Source organism: Maniola jurtina, chromosome 13, assembly GCF_905333055.1.
Source record: "Maniola jurtina chromosome 13, ilManJurt1.1, whole genome shotgun sequence".
NCBI classification, from domain to species: Eukaryota; Metazoa; Arthropoda; class Insecta; order Lepidoptera; family Nymphalidae; genus Maniola; species Maniola jurtina.
In genome coordinates, this window is record NC_060041.1 from 9,160,228 (window position 1) to 9,178,018 (window position 17,791).

Here is a 17,791-nt window from a genome sequence, read left to right on the forward strand (position 1 = left end):
CCATAATAGGTAGAGTATTTAATTTTCAGTGTTTCTTTTTATTACCGCTATGACAACAAATAATTAAAAACCAAGCTGACGAATTTCAAAATAGCCACCATGCAAATAAAAAATTAAAAAACTGGTGCAGTTTTTTTACGATTAGATTTATTTATTTATATAAATAAATGGGTTTGCACTTGACTGTAATCACTCCAAGCAGGAGAAAATGCAGCCTAAGGTAAAGCGCACGTGCCCAAAAAGTGGCTATTTTCACTCTTCTTTAGAAGGTACCAATACTATAGCCAGGTGAAAACGGAAGTGGGAAGATCATTGTATACTCTAGCAGTGCGTATCAGAAACGGGGAAGCAAAACGCTTGGTACGGGTCCGTGGGATTTCGACTATGTAGGATTAATGCAGACCTTGGCGATGCCTCGTAAAAGGGCGAGGGGGGAACTAGGTGGAATAGTTCTCAAGCACACTCTCCGAAATATATCTTGTAAAACACCGACAGACAGACAACCTTGCGCCGACGATGTTCCAAACTTTGAAGCTTAGAACTGACCAGCGCTTTATCGCCAATGAATCTTCTAGCGTGACGATCCACCGAATCCAATGCATCAAGCTGATACTTGGCAGAGCCATCCAACGAATATCTCCATACTAAAAAGTTAATAAACAAGTGTTAATCAAAAATTTATAACACCCCCGACAAGTGAAGGTTACAGTAACAGAAAAGAGCTGATAACTTTCAAACTGCTGAACCGATTTCCTTGGCTAAGAACACTCTCGATCAAGCCACCTTTCAAACAAAAAAAAACTAAATTAAATCGGTTCATTAGTTTAGGAGCTACGGTGCCACAAACAGATACACAGATACACACGTCAAACTTATAACCACCCCTCTTTTTGGATCAAGGGTTAAAAAGGAGTACTCATGGTGTGACAAGTGTCAATAGTCAAATAGTTAGTGCAATCATGACTAGTTATTTCATATTCGATTATTTTCCCGTTTTATCTGTGTTAAGTGGTTTTATTGAGGAAATATAAACTAGCCACAGGTTATTTCCTAATTTTTACGAGTACACATTGCATACTAAATCGCGTTGGTTTTTACGGCAAGCAAACGCGGTTTTAGAAGGAAAAAGCGTATGCTACTTAGTACTTATACGTGTTTTTATAACTAGTCTATGCCTAGTAACTACGACGCGACGACGTTTAAAATTTAAATGAGCATTGCATTTAAGGCCCCATATTGAAAATTTTGCGACTTGGAAGACCATAATTTGAAAATATAACAACTTTTAAAATTCAAAATTCAAAATATTTTTATTCAATTAGACTTTTACAATTTCTTTTGAATCGTCAAAAGCATCTACCACTGGTTCGGAATGCCTTTCCTACCGAGAAGAATCAGCAAGAAACTCGGCGGTTGCTCTTTTCAAAGATTTGATAATATACAAAATTATGCCATGTATAAAAGCAATTGAAGTCCTGCGCATTGCTGGTATTAATAACAAATATCTTAAATTGGTCTTTAATTAGATTAAAGGCCAATAGTGCCCATAATCACATATTTTAATTTATGATTATTGTACATATTTAATATTTTACCAATTTTTTTTATTTACGTTTTCCTTCAACATAGTCATTCATTTAGTCATGTAAAAGGAAAATACTGTACTTAGGGCCGATTTTTCAATCGACAAATAACTTTTTATTTATCTAAGGAATAAATTTTACGCATTGACAGATTTCCTATAGAAAACTGTCAAACCCTTAAATTTATTCCTCAGATAAAAGTTATTTGAAAATTGAAAAATCGTCCCTCATTCTTAAAATTTTCTCCTTACTTTTTAAAATATTTTATTAGATAATCTTACGTAGGTAGGTGGTGGTCGCCCTTAAGTTGCAAATGTTAGTCGGCCATTGATCTGTAAACGAAAAACCAGTTACTCCAAGGTTAGATAACCAAGCTTATTTATACCTGTGGAAAATGCAACATAACCCTTTAATACCCATGAACATTGATATAAAAAAAATCAATACCGTAGTTCCATAAACATATCTTTATGCAATAAGTACATTTAAGTGTGTCCGTGAGATGTACCTACCCTAGTACCTTTCACTCATTATAATATCCGTGTTTTAAGAAATTACACTGACCTTATCGAAAATAAGAAAAGGCTCTTTTATTTATTTTTTAGGATATATTTTACAACTAGCATTTGCCTGCGACTTTGTCCGCGTCGCGCGGGAACTGTGTTTCCCGTGGATCTTTAAAAAAAATCTTTCTTACATATAAAACTTGTCCTAGCAATTACAAACACAACAAAAAAAAAGAATTATCCAATTTGGTCCAGTCGCTCCCAAGTTATGGCATGTCCAAGGGAAATAGGGATTCCTTTTAAGATTTCTGAATGTAATCTTGAATTTAATATATACTTATATAATTTAGAAATGACTTCTACTGAAATAATTTTAGCATATTTTAGTCCGTACTGCATATCTTTTATTTGGTATATCAACAATCACGCATGTATTTGTTGGAATGAGCAAACGTGGGAGTGGGAGTAACTTGTAAATAAATGATTTATATGAGTTAGAATGCATTTGAAGAATTTAAGATCATTCTTTTTTAATATTACAGCTTATTACAGTAAGTAAATAAAATTAAAATATAAGCAAAATTTTATGTGACACTCAAACTACGTAAGTAAAATGTGTAGGGAAATGAAATGTTGGGCTATCAAAACAAAACTAAAAGAAAGGTGAAACCTTGACGAACTCTACGGATTCAAGGTTTGCGTCTTTTCATCAGATCGTACATGTCACTATTATTTGTTATAGTCACTGACCTCTACTAATACATATACGCTGGACCTGCGATTGTCGACCTGTTTTGCAAGCAACTTAATTTTCGCCATTTTGGTGCTGATAGCAGAAGTAAAGCATACTCGGAGCAATGTTTGTGCTGAATATAGTGTCAATACGAAGACCATTTGACACAAAGTGTTAATTTAATTCCCGGTACGCTCAGTGGGCAATGGGCATCCGTCTTCCAGCAAACTTGTATATGCCCGTTTCAGTGGTTATAATAGATAATACTAAACTGAGACCCAGATTGCTCGAAACTTTTTACGAATATGACATCTGAAACTTAATAAGTTATCTATACTAATAAATAAAATTGGAGTGTCTGTCTGTAATTTCGAAATAACTACCGCATATTAAGGTCATATGGTTATTTGAACGATACAATAACTGAATCACACGTTTTTAAAATTTTTGTCTGTCTGTCTGTTTGAAAAGGCTAATCTTGGGAACGGCTGAACCGATTTTGACGGGATTTTCACAGACAAGTAGAGAATTGACTAGGGAGTAACATAGGCTACTTTTTTAACCGACTTTCAAAAAGGGAGTTGTGTTTTTCTACCTATGTACACCGAAATCTCCGAGATTTCTGAACCGATTTGCGTCATTTCTTTTTTAATCGATAGAGGAACTTTGCGACATTGTTTCATAAAAATTTTGGAGTCCAACTCCTCAATCCTGATGCTGCAGGGGATCTGACCAATCCACGCGGGCGAAGCTGCGGGCATCAGCTAGTCATTATATAAGTGTTATGTGACTACCATTGCACAGCAGCAGATCATTTAAACAAGATAAAGTACGAGTAGGTATATTCGGAATCCTTATTGAAGACTCTTTTAATTTAATCATAAGATTAGTTGTAAAATAATCCCTCCCTTATCTTTTCTTATTTTTTGACACCTTTTTTCTCGACCACCTCGTAGTGTTAAAAGCGGCATATAATCCAGTCAAAATAGACAAAAATAAGTCATAACTTAGCCAAAATTCGCATAGAGCTGAAAATTGCCAGAGACGTTAAATACATCATTATAAATGAAATATCAAAAATCCCCTTCGATCCTACTTCTGCAAAAAATTTTATTCAAGGTCAAAAGTATAAAATTAAGGTTTTTTCCATTTTTCTCGAAAACAGTAAGTATTATCGTGAAAATAGGTCGGACAAAAGTTGTAGATCATACAATTCTCTACAAAAATGGTCTAGTCACTTTTTCTCTTACGACTCACCATTCGTAAGATATCGCGGTTTTAATCATTAGAAAATTCATATTTTACATAATAGCACACATTTCCGCACCACCTATGAGGTAATGTACTTGGCGCATTTTTTTTAACGTGGTTTCCCCAGTAGGTATACTCCACGATCTATTGTAATAAAGAAAGTTTGATCAGATCGTATCCTATTAATTGAAAGAATAGTAATATTGCTAATGATTAAAGTGGAATAGGTTGTTTTTTTCTACATGTCATCATTATATAAGATAATTGTCTAATTCTACTTCAACAATTATTTCTTCGTCTTCATTCTCTTCTTCTTGCAGAATTTCTGTTTGCTGTTCTAAGAAAAGGGATGCATCAATTGTCTCTTCATTAATATCATAAATATCTTCATCTGTTGTATTTGTTTCAATATTGGAGCAAGTCTGACCCTGACAATTGATGCATACTGGCGAACAAAATAATCCTACTTTTTGACAGCCACAATTCTTACTACAATCCGTCTTGCATTTACAAAAAATAGTATTAAGTAGTTTTTCTGGAGCAGGCGGGAGTAAAGTTTGAATTGGCTCCAAATAATTGTCTGTTAATTTCCAACCCCATTCTTCTGGGTCCAGCTCATTGCCTAGCCACACTTGAACTTATAATACACACGATACAAGTGTTGAAAGGCAGAAGCAGATGTTGGAGGCAGACAAGACAACTGTACTGTTTTATTGTTCCATGCAGATTTTACAAACTTCAAATATCTATATTTGTCTATAGAATCAATTTTTTTTTGGAGCACCATACATTGCAAGAAGAAAACGAATTCCATTTGTAACGATGTCGTGTGGAGAAGAGTCAATCTTTGTGAATACTTCTGCGCAATGAATTAAATCATTACGTTTTTCAAACAATTTAAATACTGATGTTTTACCTCTTTCCGGTGACGTATACAAGCTGCATTTTAGTGCATATAATATGCAAAATATGAATTTTCTAATAATTAAAACCGCGATATCTTACGAATGGTGAGTCGTAAGAGAAAAAGTGACTAGACCATTTTTGTAGAGAATTGTATGATCTACAACTTTTGTCCAACCTATTTTCACGATAATACTTACTGTTTTCGAGAAAAATGGAAAAAACCTTAATTTTATACTTTTGACCTTGAATAAAATTTTTTGCAGAAGTAGGATCGAAGGGGATTTTTGATATTTCATTTATAATAATGTATTTAACATCTCTGGCAATTTTCAGCTCTATGCGAATTTTGGCTAAGTCAAATGTCTATTTTGACTGGACTAATATCCATCCAGCTTCATTACAGTCTTTGCGACAATTGCAGAAGAATTAACAATCCTACGAATATATGCCAGTGTTCATTAAACCCGTACTCTTTATATCGTCACATACATAGGTACATATCGTCGATTCAGGATCAAACCGAGAGTTCCCTCTCGTTCACTTTGGTAATAGGGTACCTATCTCTTTGCAGGATATAATAGAGTTAGAGAAATGCTTCTGGTCCCTTCGGAATGCGGCGCCAACCGGGGAGCTGGATGCGACCAGCATGCGTGGTCTCCTGTCGCCACCCCTGCCTCGAGCCGCCTTCGAAGGCACGTTCCTCGCCTTTGACGAGAACAGGGACGGCCACATCGATTTCAAGGAGCTATGCTGTGGACTAAGCGCCGCTTGCAGAGGACCTACCACTGAAAGGCTCAAATGTAAGTGGATTTTCAGTTCTTTGTGAAATCGACTGCTACCATCTCTAATTCGAACCGCCTTCGAGGGTATGACACCTCGCCTTTGACGAGAACAAAGACTATGTTTCTACTCGACTGAAAGTTTTCAATAGAGTAGATTAGTATATAGGTTAAGACTAATCAGCAGACTAAAGTGAAACAAGTACCTATATGATACCTATTTCACTTGCCAGGACTAAAACTATTCTCCACTCCTATTTATCCATTATCTGTCAATTTTAAGGCAACAAATGAACACAACTGTCAAACACTATACCGACTCGGGTTTCTCGTAATCGGGTAAAAATAAATAATCATGCATATACAGCGTGGGGAGCCAGTATTAGATTGTTTTGCAGAAGGCAAAACAATCTAATACTGGCTCCCCACGCTGCCTGATTCTGCGGATTATAACGCACGGCCGACAACCACGGACAGCCGCACACCGCGTGCAAGGTTCAGATGACGACGTGTCTGTGCTACCACATACTATACTCTTTCCATGGTGCCTCATTGCGGGCTGGTCCGTGTCCGTCCGCAATATCACGCACCGTGGTAAGCCGGTATTAGGAGTTAATTTAGTATCTTAGGTAACGCTATTGTTTTGCACATTGTCATGTCGAGCAACCGCGTGATGTATCTCAGAGGCACTATCTGTCTCACAATGTGACAACATGAGTAATCCACATGTAATAAAACACAGTCATTCATAACAGAAAGGGTTTATGAATTAGTATATCGCACATGCATTATACCTACCTAAGTCCATCTAGAGACACTATTTGTCTTACACATGAGTTCATTTTATGAATAAAATATTTATAACAAAAAGGATTGAGTGCATTTTCTAATACTGTATGCAATAATATGTACCTCCCTACTTGGCTCAATCTATTGTCTTTTAAATTTGAAACCTATTGTTTGCCACTACAAGATGCTATAAATACCTTACGTCATAAATCATAATACAGAACTTGACATTTGCTGTATAATTTCATTACTAACAATTAAGTACATATTTACTTGTAAAGGTTTCAGTTTTGCACTACCTATTGCTAATGGTAAGTAGAGGTACCTAATATTGCAATCTAAATATGAGACGTGAAAAGTGATAGATGGCTGTATATGGCAGCTACTTATGTACGGACTCAATACCAAGATCTCCTTGACTTAATACTTAAAATCCTATACTTTAAACAAGCAATATTCTTGTTTTTTAATATACTTAATGTTCTTGATTTCTCGGAATGGATTCTTAACGAGTTGGATGTATTCAGAGAAAGAAAGAAAGAAAGAAAATTTGTTCTGTAATATTAGAGGTCCATACATGAACATAGGTCTCTTGTACTTCCGTACAAGAGACATGTTCAGCAATGGACGTCTATCGGTTGATAATGATGATGTAAGTCCGAGTCAGACTCGCGTACCGAGGGTTCCGTACTCGGATATTTTTCCGACATTTTGCACAATAAATCAAAAACTATTATGCTTAAAAATAAATAGAAATCTGTTTTAGAATGTACAGGTAAAGCTCTTTCATATGATACCCCACGTGGTATAGTTATCTTACTTTGAAAATTAAACCACTTTTTATTTTATTTTCTGTGATTTAACCACAAATTCACGGTTTTCAGATTTATTCCTTTACTTGTGCTATAAGACCTACCTACCTGCCGAATTTCATGATTAGGTCAACGGGAAGTACCCTATAGGTTTTCTTGACAGACACGACGGACGGACAGACAGACAGACAACAAAGTGATCCTATAAGGGTTCCGTTTTTCCTTTTGAGGTACGGAACCCTAAAGTACTCTGAAATCTCTAAAATGCTTACAGTAGTACAATAATTAAAAGTATACTGCTAGACAGTATCCCAAATAGTGCTATCTCATTGTTACTTGGAAGATGTAACGACCTTCAAGGTCGTGCTATTTATATCCATGCTTGAACAACGCATACCTAATTAGTTGCGTATTTTTTACGTCGCGAATAAGATAGGGATGGTTAGGATAACTTTAGGACTCAACACCATCATGATAAACCCATTGCCGGCTCACTACAGAGCACGGGTCTCCTCTCAGAGTGAGAAGGGGTTTGGCCATAGTCTACCACGCTGACCAAGTGCGGATTGGCAGAATTCACACATCTTTGAGAACATAGAGAACTCTCAGGCATGCAGGTTTCCTCACGGTGTTTTCCTTCACTGTTAAAGCACAGAATAATTTAAAGCAAGTGATATTAATTAATTATTTAAAACGCACATAACTCCAAAATACCTCTTACTTAATAATAAATAAAAATGAGCCTCAATAGCTCAACCGGTAAAGGAGTGGACTGAAAACCGAAAGGTCAACGGTTCAAACCCCGCCCGTTGCACTATTGTCGTACCTACTCCTAGCACAAGCCTGACGCTTAGTTGGAGAGGAAAGGGGAATATTAGTCATTTAACATGGCTAATATTCTTTAAAAAAAAAAAAACCGAGAGTACCTACCTAAGTACACAAGGGCGTGCTTAAACAGTATCAAGTATCATTTAATCATACTCGTATGTACAGATGAAAATAATATACACGCGATCGATAAGCTATCTACTATATCGGCGTTCCAAATTCAATACGGTGTCATCATGTCAGTTGTTATTACTAATCAGCCGATAGTGAATTTGCATTAGCGCCCATTGACTGATGTATTTAATTATCTCCCGCCCCCCAACCCTTATGTCAAAATCCGCAATTTCTTTTTAAAAAATCTAAAATATGTTTTAGAAAAACAAAAAGCGCTCAGTTTAAGGTTCATTCCAAATCTTCAGGCACTGCACAGTGCACTATACTAATACCTACTACCTATACCAGTTTACCATATGCTAAGCTGCCCCCTAGTTCCATAAAGTCTACAGTACAGATAAAAAAATCGTCAGGTTAAATCAAGTTTTTGTCAAAAACCAGGGCTCTGCCTGAAAATCAGCGCTGCAGTAGTCAAATACTGCAGCATTATGCTGAGGTCCCTTTTAGCTCACACACAAAATTTCATCATTGTTGTTCTTTGTATTTTCTAGTTTCTTGTTTAGTTGTGATTTTATAATTTTAACATCAATAGTATTTTTGTTTTTTATTGTGTTATATTTTGTTGAGTTAAATAAACTTTTATTTAGTTATTTAATTATGCTTTAATAGAGATGATGGCTACTAGTCAAATCAGCGACTTTTTATCAAACGTCAAAACGCTTGCTTAGTATGGGAGCTTGTATGAAATAAAAAAACGTTGGATGAGATGTAAAGTCTCATACTTAAGCTCACTGCATTTTTTGGCGAATTTTCATTACTACTACGAAATTCGTTGCTTACATCACAAAGATACCTGGCCCAACCTGTTAAGTATATTGTATTATTATGTATCAGGCAAATTCAGTCTTCAAAATTAGTTATGGATCATAAACCAGTAAAATAGATTAACAAAGAAATATGTATTAGCATTAAAACAATCGGAATCGAATTGAACTGTATAACATGATATACCTACCTATATTACAATAAATCGTGTAGGTATACATGAAAGAGGTCTGTTTTGGTGTTCGATAGAAGTGAGAACAAAACCCACAGAAACAACTGCGATATATTTTCTGGTTCTTTGACCTCTTTTTTAAAAAAATATTTGAAAAAACATGCAAAAAGTTGTTTCAGTAATTTGTAATGTTACCTACCTATTTTTTATATTGTAGAGTTTCGTACCCAAAGGGCGCTAACGGGACCTACTAAATCTAAGCTGTCCGGCTGTCCGTCCATCCGTCTGTCTGTCAGCGGGCTGTATCTCGTGAACCGTGATAGGTAGAGAGTTGAAATTTTCACTTATTATGTATTTCTATTCCCGCTCTAAGAACAAATAGTTACTTAATAAAAATTTCAAAATTTCCGCCATGAAAAAAAGTTATTTCTTGAACGATGGTACGGAACCCTTCGTGTGCGAGTCCGACTCGCACTTGACCGATTTATTTTATTACGTAACTCTTAGTAAGTTAGCATATAAACGTACTTTTGAAACTCATAATGTTATCATTATTACATGATTATTACGTAATTAAGTCGATTTTCAGGCGGATAACAAAGTGGTCCGATAAGGGTCCCGTTTATTTCATTTATAAGGAATAATTTCATGCATAGATTTTATAATTATATGTTTCCTGACGTATAAATTGATTGACGGTTTCCCATCGACAAATAATTAATTAGCATTCCGTCTTATACCAAACCGTTATAGATTAGTTGTCAGAAACGGATTTCCGGCCACTTAGCACGTTCCAAATTAAATTCAATACATGAGTCGCAGCGAAATGGTATAAACCGGGATTTGGTCATATCCCTAAGGGATATTGACTCAATTTGACCATTTCACTAAACAAATCTAGTGATATAAATAAAAAATACTGAGCATAGTTTCCACTACCATAAAGCTTCAAGCTTTTGAGTATCTAACTTTTAGAGGAGTAGCCTCGACTTGACGCACACCGAAGCTAAAATGGAGATTTCTTCTCTTCTGGTCCGTCTCCACATTGATTGGATTGAGTAGGAGTTTCTTGGTACTTTTGTACGCAGCTCTTATACGTAAGGTGGGTACTGACCGACGTTACAGAGCGTAATGTAACGTGTTACACAGCGAGCGTTCGTGCAGTCAGCACGGGAAAACAACGCTATTATACTTGTTTTCCCATACTAACTGCACGAACATTCGCTGTGTAACACGTTACATTACGCACTGTATGGTCGGTCAGTACCCACTTTTACATATAGTTCGCTCCATTCGTGCTCGGTTCGCCAAGCGTAAATGCAGTTTTTCATTTTATTTCATTCTCCTCCCCTTAAGTCTTCAGTTTATATCTACTTAAGACAGATTTTAATAATAATAAAATTTACTTGGCTTACATGCTAAGTGTGTCTTTACATAATTTACACGCAACCTATCGTAACGAATCCCATTACAGCAAATGATCCTACTCGATTTTATAACCCTAACATAATATCCTAGCTATTGCCGACCTGTTTTTGCAACAACTTGATTTTCGCTATTTTAGTACTTACCTAATAAGCGTTGTATGAGCTTACTCTGAACTAAATGTGATGATGCATCTAACAACATATATACTACAGGCCCATGTTTAAAAATGGGTGGGTCATATGAACCACCAGGTGACGTATACAGGACGATATAAGAGCATAAAATAATAAGTTTCAGCACTATGCCGTCACTTGTAAGCTGTCCAACAGAGTGCTGGTGAGAATTGAAAAGTGCAGGTAGAGTGAGTACATTTTGGTCATATATTTTTGTACGGCATTTTTACCATCGATAGATCCATGAAAAATAATAAGAAAGCGCGCAGTGCCGTAAAAAAATGGTGCGCCACAAAGTCAGTAAATGTTTTGATTTTCTGACAATTTCCGGGGTAAATTTGGTCATTTAATTCTGTACGGCACTAGTTTCATACTGTTTCAATACAGCCTCTAATCCATTATTCCGCAACGCCGTACAAAAATCATGCGACAAGGGGAAAAAATTGAGGGTAGCAACCCCCTCTCTTTCCGTGGTCCGGGGGGTGATTTGAGAAAGTACGGCTTTGGTTCCAAAACATTATCTAGCACTCAAAAGTACTATTAAAAATAATGCCGTAAAAAAATTAGTGTTCATCTGAATGTGTATCAATAATTATCTTAATTTCATGGTATACTTAATTTTTAAAGCTGTAAAATCATTTGACTCTGTACGGCAACTTTTTTTTTAACATGATAGTGTAAAATACTATTGTTATATAGTATTGCCGTTCAAAAGAAACTGTTCTAAAAAAAATTATAGATAAATACAAAAACTGAAATTTTTCAAATTATTGCAAAAGTTTAAATATTCATAGATTAATAAAATATAGCAATTTTCTACGCTTTTCCCTTGTTTTAAATAGTATTAAGATAAATAAATTAGGAAAAAATTATGCCGTACATTTTAATGCAGACCATATCTTTTAGGCTGATGAAAATGACGCTACCATTTTAAGGGTAGTACTTTATGCCCATCTGATACTGTACGGCATTAACATATTTTTGAAGAGAACAATTGATAATATGATAAAATCACTATGCCGTCTAACTGAAGTGAACGGGTGTGTATATAATATCCACATCCCCTACAAACCTTTGGACCAACGAAAATGTACGGCATGTAAAAAAATATTATCTATGCATAAAACACTTTCAAAATAAATTAATTTTATGTTGTTTCAAATCACCCCCCGGACCACGGAAAGAGAGGGGGTTGCTACCCTCAATTTTTTCCCCTTGTCGCATGATTTTTGTACGGCGTTGCGGAATAATGGATTAGAGGCTGTATTGAAACAGTATGAAACTAGTGCCGTACAGAATTAAATGACCAAATTTACCCCGGAAATTGTCAGAAAATCAAAACATTTACTGACTTTGTGGCGCACCATTTTTTTACGGCACTGCGCGCTTTCTTATTATTTTTCATGGATCTATCGATGGTAAAAATGCCGTACAAAAATATATGACCAAAATGTACTCACTCTACCTGCACTTTTCAATTTTCACCAGCACTCTGTTGGACAGCTTACAAGTGACGGCATAGTGCTGAAACTTATTATTTTATGCTCTTATATCGTCCTGTATACGTCACCTGGTGGTTCATATGACCCACCCATTTTTAAACATGGGCCTGTAGTCTAATAGTGTCAATACGAAGACCATTTAACACAAAGTGTCAATATGAATTCCCGGTAGGCTCGTTGGGCGCTTCGAATCGGCACAAAAAATAACTGTCGCATACTTACATCTTCTAGCGTACCTATTTGTATATGCTTATTTCAGTGATATTAATTAATTTTACAACTCTTGTGAAAACGAATTGGAATTGCCGGAGGAATGCGATAATTTTGATTACATAATTGATTATTTATTATTAAACATTAATAAACCTCACATAAGAAGGAAATACCTATTTAGAACAATGAACACAAAAGCAGTGAGATACAAACAACTAAAGACTCACGCTATTAATCAAGTAATTAAATAGGCCAAGGCAGATATTTGCAGTGTGTGAGTGCGTCGCTTACCGAGAAATGGTTTATTGCATTTTCATTGTGATAACTGTTTGTTAGGATGTATCTAACATAACTGCAATTAGATAGAGCACACAAGATAATACATATTACAAGGTCACGGCTCCTATTGATACATTGATGGTATTGTGTACTGGAATAAACTTATCGGTAAAGCACAAAAACATATGTTAAACAGATATTATCTGATGTAATTTATTTACTTCGGTAAAACTAAAGGGCTTTATCTTTGATAATTTTTTTAAACCTTGATTAGATAGGATCCTTGAATAGGATTTGCTAACAAAGTGATCATGATGCATATCACCCCTATTAGAGTTCTGTAGATCTAACACAAAACTTTAGACAGTCACAATCATCGTTGAATGGCTGATACCCTATTGGCTAAAATATACAGCTGCAGCAAGAATAAGACTTTATAATGAACTATATCTGAATTTGTCGGCTAGTCTATCAGAATACTTCAGTCTTCAATTTGAATCGATTTAATTAATAGAATAATCGAAATAAGCTGTTTTTTTTTTCTTCTTTTTTAATAAGAATATTAGTCATGCTAATCAAGCCTATCAGGATATTATTTTACTTTGGTTTGCTTATTATATCCATATATATGTAGAAAATCTTATTTTAACCTACATTTATCTGGAAGAGTGAGTCTTCTAGGCAATCGGGTTCCACCTAGATATCATTATGTATTACTTTTTATCAAGCATGACTCGTCAAGTGCAAGCCTATCACGTAATAAAATAAAATAAATATTGAGTTTCATATAGAAAATCTTCCTTTAACCTACATTTATCTGGAGGAGTGAATCTTCTAGGCAATCGAGCTACAACCTAGATCTCATCAGTGATTTCGTCAAAGTGGATTTAGGTTTTTCGAAATCCCGTGGGAACTCCTTGATTTTCCGGGATAAAAATTAGCCTATTTGCTAATCCAGGATATTATCTATCTCCATTCCCCAGCCAAATTTGTCCAGTAGTTTTTGCGTGAAGGAGTAACAAACATACACACACACATACACACATACATACACACACACACACACACACACACACACACACACACACACATACACATACACACACACACATAGACAAAAACTTTCGCCTTTATAATATTAGTGTGAAGTGTGATTTTCAGAAAGTTCAATTGCAAGGCGCAGTCATATTTTATGCGAATAAAAACTATAATTTGTGTACTTTCTTTCTTTTCAGTTTGCTTTAAAATCTTCGATCTCGATCGAGATGGTATCCTCAATAAGAAAGAGCTCATCGACATGGTCGGAATCCTCTGCACCGTTGCCAACGAAGCTCTCAAGAACCAGGGTTCCCGGAGCTCCACGCCTTCTGATGGGGAATCTGAGAGCGACAAGTGCTTTGACCCTGAAGTCATACTGCTGAACTTGAGGGATAAACTTATCACAATCCCAAGCGAAGGAAGGAAACCTATGTTCCGTCTAGGATCAACGACTGATGATATCGTCATGCTCAATGAGGTAAAGAAAGTATGTCCTTTAAATGCGATAGCTTCAGACCTCATAATATTCATTTATTCGTATCCGTATATTTATACATATTCGTATATATATTTTATTGAAGGTTCGTTACATTCTTTCAACATCTTTCAACATTTCACCCCACTATCTGTAGCGAATTTTTAATCGTATAACAACTTTTCGAATGTGTAATTTTTAGTCAACAGGCTTTTTAAATTTATTTTTTTAAAGGTTAAATATAAAATAAAAATTTGCCTCCAAAATTAAATTTAAAAATCCCTGGTGGTTGTATCTTAATCGAAATTCCCATTTCGATTTCATAGTAGTTACTAAACTAGCTTTAAATATTTTGATTTGGGCATACATACAAAAATTCGGATATTACGTTAGTTAAAATATAAATTTCTATTCATTAGCAGACACCAGAAGAAGTAAAAGAAGATGAAGGTATTATCGGGGCTGAGATGGCGCTGCGTCTAGAGGAGTTCCTGATATGGAGCGTAGAAGTAGCGGAAGCATTAGTTTCCCCTTTCCTGGAGCTGCTATTTGATGTGTGTCATGTAGTACTAGGCCTGAGACCACAATGCAGGCATCGCGAACGAGATATTGGTGAGTAGACTTAATTGCAGACTAATGAACGCCCGCGCCTTTTCTCGACGAAATTATAAAACCTCTTTATTACCAGCTACCGCGTAGGCTATTTGAAATAGCCTATTTCGATAAATCTTTGTACAAAATTCCAGCTTTCTAAGTCCAAAGGTTTGGACTGGGTGTTTGATGAGTCAGTCAGCGCCAAGACTTTTTTTATATATTTAGGTCTTTCTTGCAATCAAACAAGCAGTCAACATGAATCTTTTTTAATAGCGCGTCACAACATACAGGCCTTCCTGTCGAGTTATTTTTCGCCACCTTCAAGGCTGTTGGTTTATTACGCTGGTAATTATTCCATGTTTTGGTTACCTATACGCTGTCTACACTCCAGAAAATGTCTGCTCCAACGGCCATCAGTTCTGTCATGACTCATGAGTCAAAACTCTATGAATAGTTCATCCAGTAGTTCTACTAGTAGAATGAAGTAAAGAATTCAGCAGGTTATTGATAAGATGAGGGGTGTGTCTAGTAACCAACTTAGGACATTTTATTAGGGTTCCGCACCTCAAAAGCAATAAAAGGAACGCTAACAGGATCCCTTTGTTGTCTGTTTGTCAAGAAACCTATAGGATACTTCCCGTTGACCTAGAATCCTGAAATTTGGCAGATAGCAATGTATTATGGCACAATTCTGGGTTTTCAGATTTATTCCTGTACTTGTGCTATTAGACCTACCTACCTGCCTTTCATGATTCTAGGTCTGCGGGAAGTACCCTATAGGTTTCTTGACAGACAGATAGACAACAAAGTGATCTTATAAGGGTTCCGTTTTTCTTTTTGAGGTACGGAACCCTAAAAAAATAACAATTTGTTCCCGAAAGCACATTTTTATTGTACGGTTTTGAGATATCTTGTACGATGGCCCTGATCCCTTCGTGTGTGAGTCCGACTCGCACTTAACTCTCTATCCTCTCCATGTCTTATGCGTATAACCATACAATTTTCCTAAATAAACGTAACCAATCCATGTCAAGTGTACTGTCGCATTGTGTCACCGATAACGACTTCATATTATGGTATGTAATATATTCACTTAATATAATTTACCTACTGGATTATCTTTCACTGATGTTACTTTGCATACAGTTATTGACTTATAAAAAAATCGACTTATCTCCATACCGGTAGCAGGTTTTGCACTTTAGTGACTTCAGCCAAGTTACTAATAATTATTTTTATCACATTACGACAAAGTTGTTAATCAAAATTTGTTAGTAATTATTTTCTTTATTATCAGATGGAGTAATAATGTAATATTATGTACTTACATGTGAAATAATAAAATGATGAAGATAAGATTTTGTATTATGCACTTTATTATTTGATTGACGCCCATCAGTCTTCAAATAATAACTTATCAATAACTAGTTTATGCCCGCGATTTCGTCCGCGTGGACTACACAAAATATTTCATACCCATAGTTCACTCCCTCAGGAGTTGATATGTTTTTGTGTCCCCTACCTAGTCAATCCCAAGTTAAGAGTTTGTTATCATTTATCAAACTACATGTTGACTACTACTGCATGAAAATTGATCTTTTCCAAAAAATAGACCAAACTTTTACAGCATAATATTAACTCTTAAACTGCTGATAAAACAAAGGCCATTTTGTTAAATCACCATGGAATGAAATGAGATTAATAGATGGAAGATGCGATTTTAATTAAGAAAACTTTGACAAAGATGCCATATTAGATTCAGATTCCTTGCTGCTTTTAGTCGCTAAGACTTGCTTAAACAACGCAGGCTCCTTATTCGACCCTTTCTTCCAGTGTTGGGTTGGGTACGACGCGAGACCTGCCGTGGTCTAGCCGTGGGGCAGTTCTGGTACCTAGTGTCGGCGGAGTGGTGGAGTGCGTGGCTTATATACTCGTCTGCACCCCCCCACTCCTGCTGCCGAGCCACGCGGCCCCATCTAGATGACGCTGTTGTGTGTGATGACAGCTTTACTACCAATTCTACGGGTAAGTTGAACAATCCTTATAATAATCATGTTTGCAAACCTTAGCCTTATACTAAAGAATACTTAATAGTACCTTACCCATCCTATGGCGCCCAGTAGCTTTAATATATGATTTTACATTTTCTGAAATGAACTGCGCTTCAAAAATGGGTCTATTACAGAATCAATGGGCTCGTTACTATGGCGAGCGGAGAGCAGTTCACTAGGCAGTGCGGGCGGCAGCAGCGGAGTGAGCAGCGGCATAGGCCGGGGCCCCCCGCACCCAGGCGCCGTGGACAATTCCCGGCTGCTGGCCCCCGGCGCGGCGCCCGCGAGGACGTTGACCGGGGAAGGCGGCCATTTACGAAAAGACATCACGCTAGCTCAGCATAGAGACTTCGAGCTAGTTCCCGATGCATTGTGGCGCGCTTTAGCCCTATGGTATGGTGCCCCCGACCCGCTTCCCAGACAGGTATGTTCCTTTTTAAGACTGGACCGCATTACAGCGGCGCTGCACAGCGCTTCGCTGCTCGTAGTGACATACATGATACAAACCGTTCACTATAGCGTGACCCCGTCATGTTGGCATCATTGCCTTGTTTGCTTTATTCCTTAGAATTTAGGGTTTATTATTGTGTGATTTGCAATCGTAACATAACGTCAGGGGACAAGTTATAGTGAACGGTCTGTAGATAATATTTTGACACGAAGCGACGCGCCGCGCAGCGCCGCTGTGTTGCGCACAGGGGGTTTGGTGGACACTAAATCTATTGGATTGGATTCAAAAT

The 17,791-nt window shown here is 36.5% G+C and overlaps 1 protein-coding gene and 1 long non-coding RNA gene across 6 annotated transcripts in view; one reads left to right on the plus strand and one right to left on the minus strand.

The window, feature by feature from the left end:
* The window catches only part of LOC123871470 (ubiquitin carboxyl-terminal hydrolase 32), a 35,153-nt gene that overhangs the window by 2,740 nt on the left and 14,622 nt on the right, over positions 1–17,791 (plus strand). For 4 of the 5 annotated variants that reach the window (XM_045915306.1, XM_045915308.1, XM_045915309.1 and 1 more), the window contains exons 4-8: positions 5,551–5,779; positions 14,129–14,409; positions 14,826–15,018; positions 16,834–17,025; positions 17,186–17,475. In XM_045915306.1, coding sequence (XP_045771262.1) covers positions 5,551–5,779; positions 14,129–14,409; positions 14,826–15,018; positions 16,834–17,025; positions 17,186–17,475 — 1,185 coding nt within the window. The remainder of the gene's footprint in view (positions 1–5,550; positions 5,780–14,128; positions 14,410–14,825; positions 15,019–16,833; positions 17,026–17,185; positions 17,476–17,791) is intronic. The other variant, XM_045915307.1, reaches the window with a different exon arrangement.
* Positions 1,159–17,732, minus strand: LOC123871473. The gene is made up of 3 exons (XR_006797274.1): positions 17,577–17,732; positions 11,357–11,361; positions 1,159–1,169 (listed from the first exon to the last, which is right to left on the minus strand). It is a non-coding gene; the product is annotated as an uncharacterized LOC123871473 (long non-coding RNA).